Source organism: Rhincodon typus, chromosome 40 (assembly GCF_021869965.1).
Source record: "Rhincodon typus isolate 14 chromosome 40, sRhiTyp1.1, whole genome shotgun sequence".
Taxonomy (NCBI): Eukaryota; Metazoa; Chordata; class Chondrichthyes; order Orectolobiformes; family Rhincodontidae; genus Rhincodon; species Rhincodon typus.
The window spans coordinates 13,722,439-13,736,330 of NC_063371.1; the positions used below are offsets into that span (position 1 = coordinate 13,722,439).

The 13,892-nt window shown below is 41.7% G+C and overlaps 1 protein-coding gene across 1 annotated transcript; it reads left to right on the forward strand.

The window, feature by feature from the left end:
• The first annotated feature begins 10,117 nt into the window (after nt 1-10,117).
• On the forward strand, nt 10,118-12,259 carry LOC125487329 (late histone H2B.L4-like). Its single transcript, XM_048618519.1, has 2 exons — nt 10,118-10,452; nt 12,136-12,259. Exons 1-2 carry the CDS (start codon nt 10,118-10,120, stop codon nt 12,257-12,259), a joined length of 459 nt encoding a protein of 152 aa, XP_048474476.1.
• The last annotated feature ends 1,633 nt before the right edge of the window (nt 12,260-13,892 follow it).

Consider the following 13,892-nt stretch of genomic DNA (forward strand, 5'->3'; position numbering starts at 1 on the left):
AATGAGCATTTCCATAACAAGGGCAAAGTTTTGGTCAGCACCAAGTCACACATGAAGAAGCACCAGACATAACTGTTGATGAAACGAAAACAGAAAGTGCTGGTGAAACTTCGCAGGACTGACAGCATCTGTGGGAAGAAAGCAGAGTCATGTTTCCAGTCCAGTGACTCATCATCAGAACAGATCTGATGGGTGGCCCGGTGGTTAGCATTGCTGCCTCACAGCATCAGTAGCCTTGGGTGACCATCTGTGTGGGTTTCTGCCAGTTGCTCCAGTTTCCCCAAGTCCAAAGATATGCAGTTTAGGTGGTCATGCTATATTGCCCTGTACTGTCCAGGGATGTGTAGGTTAGGTCAATTAGAGTTATGGGAATGGTGGGGGTGGGTGGGGTGCTGGGTCTTGGGGGAAAGCTGTTTGGAGGGTTGGTGCATATTCGATAGGCCAAATGGCCTCTTTCTGCACTGTAGGGATTATCTGATTTCTCCTCACTGATATTGCTGAACCTGCTGCATTTTGCCAGCAATTTCTGTTTTTATTTACAACAGTGAGTAGAATGTGTTCTTATTTGATTATATGTCTCTTGATTAAACATTAAAAATATAAAAAACCTAGGTACTAAGTTAGCCTGGGGAAGTGTTTTTAGAACAGCAAGATTGTGCTATTTTCTGGGTCTATAGATTGTTACGGTGCAAGGATGACCTTTAGTACAGTGATGTGTATTTCCTGTTGGATTTGGGAGAGTTTCCACATTCCTGATGATTATGTCTGCAGGAAGTGTGTTTGGTTGCGAATCCTGTTGGATCGCATGGATCAGGTGGAGCGGCATTAAAGGCAATGAGGAATTTACAGGAGCTGAGCATGTGATGGATAGCAGTTGCAAGAAAGGAGATAAACCGCAGATGGGTTACTGCCAGGAAAGGTAGGGTGGGTAGGCAGGTTGTGCAGGAGTCTCTTGTGGCTATCCCTATCTCAAATATGTATGCTGTTTTGGAAAATGTAGTGGACTCTCAGGGGAATGTAGCATCAACAGCCAGGTTTCTGGTACTGTGACTGGCTCTAATGTAACAAGGGGTATGCCAGGGTCCAAGCAATCAATTTTGATGGAGGACTCTCCAGTCAGAGACACAGGCAGATACTTCTGTGGCTGACAGCGAGACATCAGAATGGTGTCTTTCCTCCCCTAGAGCTAGGATCAAGGGCACCTGGAAGAGGATGCAGAATGTTCTCATAGGGGAGAGCGGCCAGCAGGAGGTCATTGTACACATTGGAACTGATGACATAGGAAGAAAAAGGACGAGATTCTGAAGAGAGAATAGAGGAAGTTAGGCAGGAATTTAAAAATGAGGTCCTCAAGAGTAGTAATATCTGGAATATTCCCAGTGCCACGATCTAGTGAAGGAAGGAATAGGAGGATAGAGCAGATGAATGCATGGCTGGGCATCTGTTGCAGGGGAGAAGGATTCACATTTTTGGATCATTGGAATCTCTTCTGAGGTAGAAGTGACCTGTATATGAAGGACAGATTGCACCTGAATTGGAAGGGGACTAATATATGGGTGGAGATTTTTGTTACAGCTGCTAGGAAGGATTTAAACTAGAGGGCAGGGGTTGGGTGGGGAGGGGTGGTGGAATGTGCAGTGTGTGGTGATTGTGTTGGGACCCAGCGGTAAATGAGGAAAGGGATCTGTCTGAGACTAGTCCAGTTGGGAAAGGGAGCAAGTCAAACAGTCAGGGCAGGCAGGAACAAAACAGAGAACGAGGTAGGACTGATAAATTAAACTGCATTTATTTTAATGCAACAGGTCTAACTGGGAAGGCAGATGAACTGAGATAATGGTTGGGAGAATGGGACTGGGATATCATAGCAATTACAGAGACGGAACTCAGGGAATGGACAGGGCTGGCAGCTTAATGTTCCAGGGTATAGATGTTACAGGAAGGATTGAAAAGGGGGAAAGGGATGAGAGGAAGTGGAGTTTTTGATGAGGGATAACATTATCACTGTACTTAGGAAAGATATTCCTGGGAATATGTCCAAGGAAGTTATTTGGGTGGAACTGAGAAATAAGAAAGGGATGATCACCTTGTTGGGTTTGTACTATAGACCACCCAACTGTAAGGAGGAAATTGAGAAACAAATTTGTCAGGAGATGTCAGTTACCTGTAAGAATAATAGGGTGGTTATGGTGGGGAGTTTTAACTTTCCAAACATGAACTGGGACTGCCACAGTGCAAGGGGCTTGGATGGACAGGAATTTGTTAAGTGTGTACAAGAAAATTTTCTGATTCAACATGTGGATACACCAACTAAAGAAAATGCAAAACTTGACCTCCTCTTGGGAAATAAGGCAGGGGAGGTGACTGAGGAGTCAGTGGGGGAGCATTTTTGGGACAGTGACCACAATTCTGTTCGTTTTTCAAATAGTGATGGAAAGGGATGGACCGGATCTTAAAGTGAAAGTCTTAAATTGGAGGAAGGCTAATTTTGACAGTATTAGGCAAGAACGTTCAAAAGTTGATTGGAGGCGGATGTATGCAGGTAAATGGATGACTGTAAAATGGAAAGCCTTCAAAAATGAGACACCAAGAGCCCAGAGACAGTATGTTCCTGTTAGGGTGAAGGGCAAGGCGAGTAGGTGTTGGGAACACTGGATGATGACAGAAATTGAGGTTTTGGTCAAGAAAAAGACGGAAGCATATACGTCAGGTTTTTGACAGCAGAGATCGAGTGAATCCCTGGAATAGCCTAAACACAGTAGAAGTGTACTTAAGAGGGAAATCAGAAGGCCAAAAAAGGGGATATGAGTTAACTTTAGCAAATAAGGTTAAGGAGAATCCAAAGGGATTCTACAAATACATTAAAGACAAAAGGGTAACTCGGGAGAGAATAGGGCCCCTTAAAGATCAGCAAGGCCACCTATGTGTGGGACCACAGGAGATGGGCGTTATACTAAATGAGTATTTTGCTTCAGTGTTTACTGTGGAGAAGGATATGGAAGCTGGAGAACTTGGGGAAATAATTAGTGACATCTTGAAAAATGTCCATATTACAGAGGAGGAGGTGCTGGATGACTTAAAATGCCTAAACATAGATAAATCCCTGGGTCCTGATCAGGTATATTCCAGAACTCTGTGGGAAGTGATTGCTGGGCACCCTTGCTGAGATATCTGTATCATTGATAGCCATGGGTAAGGTGCCGGAAGACTGAAGGTTGGCTGGCATGGCGCCACTATTTAAAAAAGGTGGTAAGTAAAGGCCAGGGAACTATAGACTGGTGAGCCTGACATCGGTGGTAGGCAAGTAGCTGGAGGGGATCGTGAGGGATCAGATTTACACCTATGTGGAAAGGCAACATCTATGTGATAGAACATGGCTTTGTGCGTGGAAAAACATGTCTCACTGACTTGATTGAGGTTTTTGAAGAAGTAACGAAGAGGATTGATGAGGGAAGAGCGGTGGGTGTGATCTATATGGACTTCAGTAAGGCGTTCGACAAGGTTCCTCATGGTAGACTGGTTAGCAAGTTAGATGACAAGGAACAGAGGGAGAACTAGCTAGTTGGATACAGAAATGACTCCAAGGTAGAAGATGTAGGATGCTGGTGGAGGGTTGCTTTTCAGACTGGAGGCCTGCGACCAGCGGTGTGCCACAAGGATCGGTGCTGGGTCCGCTGCTTTTCATCATTTATATAAATGATTTGGATGTGAACATAGGAGGTATAGTTAGTAAATTTTCAGATGACACCAAAATTGGAGGTGTAGTGGACAGTGAAGAATACAATGGGACCTCGATCAGATGAGCCAATGAGCCGAGGAGTTTAATTTACATAAATGTGAGGTGCTGCATTTTGGAAAGGCAAATCAGGGCAGGATTTATACACTTAATGGTAAGGTCCTGAGGACTGTTGCTGAACAAACAGACCTTGGAGTGCAGGTTCATAGTTCCTTGAAAGTGGAGTTGCAGGTAGATAGGATAGTGAAGAAGGTGTTTGGTACACTTGCCTTTTTTGTCAGTGCATTGAGTAGAAGAGTTGGGAGGTCATGTTGCAGCTGTATAGGACATTGGTTAGGTCACTATTGGGCTACTGTGTGAAATTCTGGTCTGCCTGCCATAGGAAGGATGTTGTGGAATTTGAAAGGGTTCAGAAAAGATTTACAAGGATGTTGCCAGGGTTCGAAGGTTTGAGCTTAAGGGAGAGGCTGAATAGGCTGGGGCTATTTTCCCTGGAGTGTCAGAGGCTGAGGGGTGACCTTATAGAGGTTTATAAAATCATGAGGGGCATGGATAGGGTGAATCAACAAGGTTTTTTCTGCAAGGTGGGGGAGTCCAAAATTAGAGGGCTTAGGTTTAAGGTGACAGGGGTAAGATTTAAAAGGGACCTAAGGGAAATGTTTTCACACAGAGGATGGTGCAATCATGGAATGAGTTGAAGTGTGGAGGCTGATACAATTACAACATTTAAAAGGCATCTGAATGGGTACATGAATAAGAAGGGTTCAGAGGGATATGGGCCAAATGCTGGCAAATGGGACTAGATTAATTTAGGATATCTGGTCGGCATGGACGAGTGAGACTGAAGGGTCTGTTTCTGTGTTGTATATCTCTATGACTCTATTTCACATCTCGAGCATTCACAGTTCTTTGTTTTATACAATTGTTGATGACTCTGGTTACAAGGTTGTTGAAAAGTTCTCGCTCCTTGGTTGTCTGCCCTCTCAGAATATAATCTCAGTGCACATATTTAGAAAGCAAGTTGATTCCATGATTATTTCTGGATGCAGCGTGGCATTACGTTGCAGATTAGAATCAAACTTGACCAGGACCTTGTCTTGACCACCCTGCTAAGTGGTACAAATAGCTCGGTTTGCGATAGATGCCATGCCAAAGCTTCTGTGAAAGACACAAGGCCCAACATGAGAATTCAAAGGCTGACCAAATCAGAAGAAATCAGTTTCTTAAAGGTGCTGGTCTCAACAGCATGGAGACTAGCATCCAGAGAAGTCCACGTAAGTGGGCAGGCTACATCTAGTGTATGGATTACTGCAGAATGCTCAAATAGATTTTTGATGAGCAATTATGTCAGGTCAAACACTATCAAGGTGGTGAGTACACCAATACAAGAACATCCTTTTGAGAAAACCCTGCAGCTGATTGGTCTAAGTGGAGGTGAGCTCTGAAATTTGGTTCAATATGTGTTGATGACTGTTTATGCAAAATGCACAACATTTATGTGCCCAGAGGAAGGCCAGAAGTGGCATGGATGCAGACATTAATCCGAACAATGACAACATCAGTGTTGATCCTGCATCGGACTCTTCAGTCAGGAGAAGAACCACAGCAGTCAATGAAATCACTGACAGGTTGGATAAATTTGAATACTGAGGAATCACTGCCAGTTCCATCCCTGAACCTCTTCCTCTCTCCCATCCTTCAAGCTGCTTCACCTCTTTGATCAAATTTTTGGACATCTATCCTTGGCCTTTTAGGGCTTAGTTTTATAGAGTTCCTGTGAGTATCTTGGGCCATTTAATGAAGTTGAAGCACTCTTTAAATACTGGTTCCTGCCTGGTAGCTCACATTACATGTTTAACCTGACAGTCCAAAAAAAAATGTGCTCCTGTTTCTCCCCAGTTCTAACAGGAGGTTGCATTTTTTCCAGTCACTTTGATTTAGGTTCCTTCTGTTGCATCTGTGATGCCCCAACTCAGCACTTCAGACACAACAGTGATGGATTCTGTGTCCAAGCCAGACTGCTGCATTATTCAACTTCCATTCTGAGATGATAAAATAACATGAAGCAATAAGCAAGGCATTGTACACAGTGGCTCAGTGCACCTTGTCCTAAAACCCATGTATACTGACATTATTAGTAGGCTGTGCAGTAACACATAGCTTTGTGAAAATGTGGAATGCTTTGACAAATTTGTACCTCCTGGCACCCTGCCATTCAAATTTACTAACTATCTTCTAATGTGCATACCTCTTGAAATCAAATGCTTTGACTGGGAGAAAGTGAGACCAGTGATGCTATAGAGGCATCTCACACTTAGAAACATTTGGGCACACAAAAAATGCTTCAAGAATACTATCCAAGATTGGTTCCAGTGATGGATGACAAGCAGGTCTTTCAGCCAATCAAGGCAACAGGAGCTCAGTGACTGAAAATTGTCTAATCTTAGAAATAAAGTGAATTTCATTGCAAGTTTCTCTTATCCTTCCAAATCAGCTTCTCTGATTGAGATCACTCAAATAGGCGATTCACTCTGATTGGTTCATCATTCACTTCACGACACCCTTGTGCACAAAAGGCCTGCTCCATTTCTGTATGTGTCAACATTCATTAATTTCTAATCGTGTCATAGGCAATATTTTCCCTCAACTAAATCATTATTACAAATTGTATAGGTGTCATATCATTAGTAATTTTGGGAAATTGCTGTGTGCAAATTGCCTGTCACATTTCTTACAATATAACAGTGGCTATACTTATGAATGTACATTATTGGCTCTGAGGCATTTGGACAAGCCTGAAGTCAGCGTGTAAAGTGTTGTATAAGTCCCAGTTTTTCTTGGTGTTGTGCAACATTTTGACAAGAATGAAAAGATCACCTTCCTGCACTCATGACAAAATGGTCAGTTCCTACATTGCATCGACCTCAATGAATTTTTAAAGCTTAACTTAATTATTCATTTTAAATGGCATACATTTCTAGCTGAACCTTTGATGAGAAACTGGCAAAGTGGGCCTGTATTCTCCAGAGTTTTGAAGAATGAGAAGTGATCTCATTGAACTTTCTAAATACTTTAAGGGAAAGACAAGGTAGATGCTGAAGACAGAAGCTGCAAAACTTTACCTGTTGTTGGAACTGGCAGTGAATGAGCTCAAACATGCATTGAACTTTTGTTCCACTTTCTGCAATTTTGGCCTCTTCAGCATCCCTGATGAGAATCACTCCACCTTTGGTGGTCATGCCATTGGCTGCTTGGTCACATGGGTCTGAAATTCCACACTTCCTTTTCTCTTTCTTCTCCTTTGAGGAGGAGAACTCATTTCTTTGATCATGCATTTTGTCATATCTCCAAATGTCTTCTTTGTGGGTCAGTGTCAATGTTTCTTTGATAAACACTCCTGAGAAATGCCTCGGGAACTTTTACAATGACATTCCAACAAAATACAGAATGCAACCTGTTCATGTCTCCATAAGTTAGTAAATCAACTTCATGTCATTCTTCACATACATCCAAAAAAAACAGAATAAGGTCGAACAGTAAACAATTTTAGAAGATGTAAGCTGTTATATGTGTTTGCATCCTTTAACATTTTGGCTTTATTGCATTTCCACTTGAAAATCATTTTAAAAATATCATGCAAAACTCATATCTGATGAGTCCAAGCCAGAGATTCAATCTTTCCCTTGTGGCAGCAACTCTGAAATTATTCCAGCTTCACCATCACAATTTACGATGCTGTCGACTCAACTTAATTAAATCCTCCCCTTGCCGATTGCAGAATACAAGGTATTAGAAATGGTCAAATTCTGAACAGACAAAACTGACAGTGAGGGAAAGAGAATTCACCCTGTGACAGGCTTCAGACTGACCAAAGTATCATGACCACATTTACAATCTGAGACTGACTCTCCAAGTTGTTTATGTGTCCCACGTCTAACAGCAGCCCACTTGCATTTATATTACACCTTAAAAATGGTCAAATATGCAGGGGTCCTTCAGAGAGCATGATCAGATAAAATGAGTGAGCGGGCAAATAAATTTGCACTTCAGTCACAAGATACCACGTTGGCCACTGCAGCCCTCATTTCTGAAATACAAGTGTCTGTTTGAACAGAGTTTGTATGGTAAGGTTCTGAGTTTGTACTTGATGGCTTAGAATAAGGAGAACAATTATTTCCTCCCATGGTACAATTAGTTACATTAGTTACTTTATTGAAGTTAAGAACAGATAGCTGAAGGGCACTGATTGACTAATATCTTGAAGATATATGAAGAAAAACTGCTGTGACAGTACATAATGCTGCATTTTCCAAAAAAAAAATCATTAAATGAAGATCGAAGGCTTATTTCCTATTTTACCATCTGGCTTTAGGTTTAGTCAACAACAATATCAGTTGGCTTGTACAGTGCGTCAGATCCTTATCTAATCAAACAGCACTGGGCATTAATTAACATTTAAAAAGTTCAATATTAAATTATGACTACCAAACCTAATGGAATGGAACTGCCCCAACATTAACATAAGGAATTAGAATTAGCTTAAAGAGCAGGAGACAGCAATATAACCCACCAAGCCTATATCGACTTGCTGAAAACAATATTTGTTTTGTTTGCATATTTTCTATTTTCTTTTGTCTGATTTTTCAAATATTTATTCTCTACACAAGTGAATTGTGAACTGTTAATTGTTGAGTTTATTCAAGACTGAAATTTGCATTGATCTCCCAGGATATCAAGGAATATGGGGATCAGGTGAGAAAGTAGCAGATCGGTAATGATGACTGTGAATGGGAAAGTTCCTTATGTTTCTCTGTCCCTTCTAAAAGTTATCCCGGACTGTTCTTTCAACACAGTTTAAACAAAACCATTCTATGCCTCTTCATGAAATGAAATTCTATTCTATCTTATTTCTTTCAGCAATGTTATTACTTGCTTCACTGATTTGAAGGTCTTGTTACACAGAGAGCAGCAATCCTCCCTTTAAACTGGAAGTTTTCAGTTGCAGTCACACTCCAACACTTAATGACCAATGAAGGTCTGTTCATAGGATGGTCGTACATGTTGAGTATCAACTGGCAGATTCTTTGAACACATGCTGAAGACACTTAGTAAGAGTTTGGGAGAGCTTTCTGGAGCCTTGGAGCCTCCACCATCATTCTCTACAGCTCAAGACTTTAAGAGGCATATATGTTGCAGTGGCAATTCAGACTCGCTGAAGCTTTTGGGAGAAGGCTATTACTGCATTCCCTCAAACCTATTTTCCTGCAATTCAATGAGATCATGGTTGATCTGTGACCTAACTCTACATGCCTTTACCTCACATCTCTTGGCACTGTTGGTCCACACAAACTTAAAATTATCACTTGAATTTATGTCAATTGCTGGCTTCAGAAGATAGCTTCAATCTTCTTCCATCCTTGAGGTAAAGAAAAGTTTCTGTGTCCTGAAAGATCTGGCTGAGACTCTCCACCCAGTGGAAATAGTTTTCCTTTATCTACCCTATCTATTCCCCTTAACATCTCAAAAACTTCAATCAAATTATTGCAAACTTCTAAATTCCAGGTAATATTCCTTGATTCTTCAATCACCCCATGTGATATAATCCATGCTTCAGATACCTGTCTGGTATATCAACAATGCATTCATTCCAAGGTCAATTTAGTCTTCCTGAAGTGAGGTGGCCACAGCTGTTCAGAGGTTTCCAGGTGTTGGGAATAAAGGAGTGGATATTTTTTAAAATGTATTTTCATGGAAACCTGCTGGGTTTTGATGTTAAAAGCAAAAATGTTGTGGACACTAGCAATCTGAAAGACAAGCAGAAAAAATAGCAATGATCTGGCAGTGTATGTGAAGTCAGAAACAGAGTTCAGCCTGATGACTATTCATCAGAATGTTAAGAGTGTAATGGGTCATTTCCTCCATCAGGGTTTTTCAAACAGAGGATGGATGGTCATTATTCAAATTGAGCAAATTAGAAAAATGATTTCAGTTCAATTCCTTTCTGAGCTTTACACTGACCCACAACAGGAAATAGGTTATAACCCCATCAAACAACAGGTTACCGTCACAGACTCAGTAAAATACAGACTGCAGTGCAGGACAAATGATTCAAGTCTCTTCCTCATACCAAGATACTTCCGTTGTTCAGTTTACAGATGGCATTAAAACAACAACAGCTTGTATTTATATAAAGCCTCCAATGCAGTCAAACATCTCAAAGCACTTCATTGGGATACTATCAGGAGTAACATATGACATTGAGGAGCATAAGCAGATGTTCAGACAAGTGACCGAAAGCTTGGTCAAAGATTAAAATTTTAAAGATACGCTTGACAGAGAAGAAACAGGGAATCAGGAGGTTTCAGGAGGGAAATTTGAAGAAACATGTTGAATGTCATGAAGAAGCTGTCCTCAAAGACCTGCCAGAATTGGAGCAAGTCCAGTAAGGAGAGTTGCTCTATCTGCATTCACAAGGTGATGAAGCAGGTTCACCCTGAAACCGACATTTCTTCTGGAGCCATGGGTATCATGAACTTGTTTGTCAGTGATATACTCAAGCAAATCACCGGTGGGGCTGCCTGCCTGGCACATTGCAACAAGTGCAGCATCATCATCTCCCTGGAGATCCAGACTGCTGTGTACCTGCTGCTCCCTGGGAAGCTGGCCACACATATTGTATTGGAGGGCACAAAGTTGGTCACCAAGTACACCGGCTCCAGGTAAGACACCTGCAAAAGGAGAGACAGCCCAGGCAGCTGAAGTCAGGCTGCCAACTGAGTCCCATGCTGAATTTCTCTCCATAAGACCTTGCGGATTTGCTCATGTGATCCTCCCAAACTCACTTCATTACCTTTGTGCTACACTCCTACCGTGCCCCGCTTGTCACATTCCCTCAGTTGCCACAGGCGCAAGTTCTGGTCATTGCCAAGACTTCTCAGGATTACTGGTGCTAATGCCATTTTAAAAGTCGAGCTATGCACACAGTCAAGTGCTGGCAGTCTGCAACTGCCTTGCATGATTCCTTTCAATTGCACCAGACATGTTGGACAAAGGGGAAATGGCATCTCAGGTTGCCAATGGGCAGCTGCAGTTGCTGGTGGACAGAGGGTGCATATGGTCCCTGCCCATGTTGCATGCACTGTGATGTTGGTGCCAGGTGTCCAATATAGAGCAGCAGAGGATCAATTGGCAAGTTGGAGATGGCAGGTTACTGCTCTGACTTTCCTGTTGGGAACTGTTGCTTTCTAGTTTCTATTCGTGGTTGGGAGAATGGGAAATAGCGTTCCAATGAGGTGAGATGATGTAATAATGATGGCGTTAAAGCATGCTAACAGGCCTCACCACTCGTGAGTGAACATCTCGGCTTTCCATTAAACACTTGGTTGGAAAATGGGCGTTCTTGCTTTCAATGTTAGGAATCTCCTTACTGCTGATCTCACATGATTTTTCCCAACTTTCTCCCCAGTGCCCATGTCATTTAGTGCCTGGGGAGATTCCACCTAAAGATCTTGGAGATTTACAGCATTGTGAGAGGTTATGGAGATGGGGAGGAATGGAGCGGGACAGGAAACTGAGTACAAGGATGAGAATTTTAACTCCAAGGTTTTGCCAGACATGAGACAAGGCAGCAAGCACAGCTCTGAATTGGATTTGGTTTGAGTTAGAATAAAGGTGGCTTAAGTTTACAGATTGTGAAAAGACTTACATTAATACATAATGTTTTCATGTCTACCATATATCTCACAGAGCTTTACAGTTATAGAGCACTTTTTCATGCGTCGTCACTGTTGTAATGTAGGAAATGCACAGCTAATATTTGCACTGCAAACTCCTTCAAATAGCAGTGTGACCATGACCAGATAATTTGTTTTTGTGATGTTCAATGATGGATTGATTTTGGATTGGGTGGTCAGCAGAACTCCTCAACTCTTCTCCAAAATTTTGCTTGGGAATTTTTTGCACCCACCTGAGGCCTGCTTTAATTTTGTAGCCAAAGGACACAACCTCTGACCACGGAGCATTCCTTTAGTACTGTCCTGAAGTGCCAGCTTTAATTTTTGTGCTCAAGCCTTGAAGTGAGACTTGAACTCAATAACCTATGATTCAGAAGCAAGAGTATAAATAAGGAGGCACAGATGACAGGTGGTTAGTCAGGAGAGAACTGGAGCATTTGACTATGGAGATATCAGACACATTGGATTGAGAAAGCCTGCATCATAGTCTCACTGGCACAGAGAAGAACAAATCTGTTTCTCCAGCAGGTGAAGGTCACTGCTGCCACCTGAGGAAGTGTCAGAAAAAAAAAATTCATGACAATCTGGTGTATTCAAAGTTCATCATGTTGCTGTTAAAGTCAGATTGAGTGTGAAATTAAATTTGGTTAAATACATCTCGCACAACAGCTGGCTGGCCATGAGGAATGGAGCATTAATTGAATTACATTTTGCTGATGACAGCTTTAACCACAAGACTGAACGCCTTGGAATATTGTTGCTACCCCGGCTTTCAGTTACTGCCTTGTGTTAGCCAATGCTCCAACTTTTAAATCAGCCAATACGTTTTCCATCTGAGAGCAGGGCAACTGTACAAGAACATTCAGGTAATCTTAAATTCAATGCAGGATGTTAATGGGAAACTTGTTCTGAACAAGTGAAACAGAGTAGATAGAAACAAACTGTTGCCAACAGTTGTGCGTGAAAATTGAAATGACATAGCAAAAAGATTATTGAAGAGATTCAGGGTTTGAGTGAAGATTTGTAGCTCGGGTGCTGGTTGTCGATGTTGGTGTGTTCGCCCAGCTGGGAGGTTTGATAGCAGACGTTTTGTCCCCTTACTGGATGACATTGTCAGTGCTGTGGAGCCTCCTGTGAAGCTTTTGTAATTCTCTACCTCAGTGGATGCTCTGTCGTTGAATATATTCAAGGCTGGGATGGTAGCTCAGGGAATCAGGGATACAGGAAGTGGGCAGGAAAAAATGTTGAAGCCCAATCAGCCATGATATTGTCTTGAATACAGAGAAAGCTGTATGGTCTACTCCTCCTCATTCTTATATTAGAATATTGCTCATTGAGAAGTAATTGGGGAAGTGGTTGAAGTGGTATTATTGCTAGACTATTAATCCAGAAACTCAGCTAATATTCCATGGATCTGGGTTCAAATTCCACCATGGCAAATGGTGGAATTTGAATTCAATTCAAAACAAAATCTGGAGTTGAGAGTTTACTCATGACCATGAAACCATTGTCATTTGTTGAAAAAACCCATTTGGTGTGGTAATGTCCTTCAGGGAAGGAAACCGTGATCCTTACCTGGTCTGGCCTACACGTGACTCCAGACCCACAGCAATATGGATTAATGAGCAATAAATGCTGGCCTAGACAGCAATGCCCTCATCTTGTGAATGAGTAAAACAAAATCATCAATTTATTATAGTTGGGCTGAATGGCCTCTTCCTGTGTTGTAATAGCTGTAAAATTCTGTAAATTAGGAGCAAAATGGGAGTGGATTCATGTCCAGACTGGAGATTAACTTCATTTTAGCTGGAGTGTCAATGATTCCATGACCTTTACACCACTGAAGATAAAACGAGGAGTTACACTCAACTAAAAGAAATTTCAGATCATTAAAGGAACTCAGTTGTGTTACTACTTGTAGACTCAGTCTTACGGTGAAGCGTCCTCCGGCCTAGGAGTTTCCAAACTAGCAAAATTATTTCAGCATAGAATATATCTACCAATCTATTATAGCAGAAGAGCATGTTTGCCAAGTTAACATAACCAATAGCACTTAGATTCCGAATAATGGGCAGAGTATTGGAAAAAAGGCATGTAACACCTGAATGAAGAGAGAATGGAAAATAGGAAACGGAAGTGCTCATCCAGTCATCTCAAGCCTGAATTTCCATTCAGTTAGATCATAGCAAATCTTTCGCTTCACTCGATTTATCAGTCTTGGTTCCATAACTTCTTTTCAAATTTCCAATCCCAACAGTCTTTTTAGTGGTGTGAATTCCACATTTGGCTGACTACTTTTAACTGAACACACTTCCAAACACCGAGCAGCAATGAGAGTAACTGCAACACTCTCTAATTGAAGCTACATTAATCAATACTTTCACAAAGTCTGGAATTTGAGACTAAATATCGATTGTTTGAGTTTC

Bases quoted from the DNA above. Each gene is read 5' to 3' on its own strand.
- LOC125487329 (XM_048618519.1), top strand. From the start codon at position 10,118: ATGTTGAATGTCATGAAGAAGCTGTCCTCAAAGACCTGCCAGAATTGG. The intron at 10,453-12,135 runs GTAAGACACCTG...CTCGCACAACAG, and splicing joins ACCAAGTACACCGGCTCCAG to CTGGCTGGCCATGAGGAATG.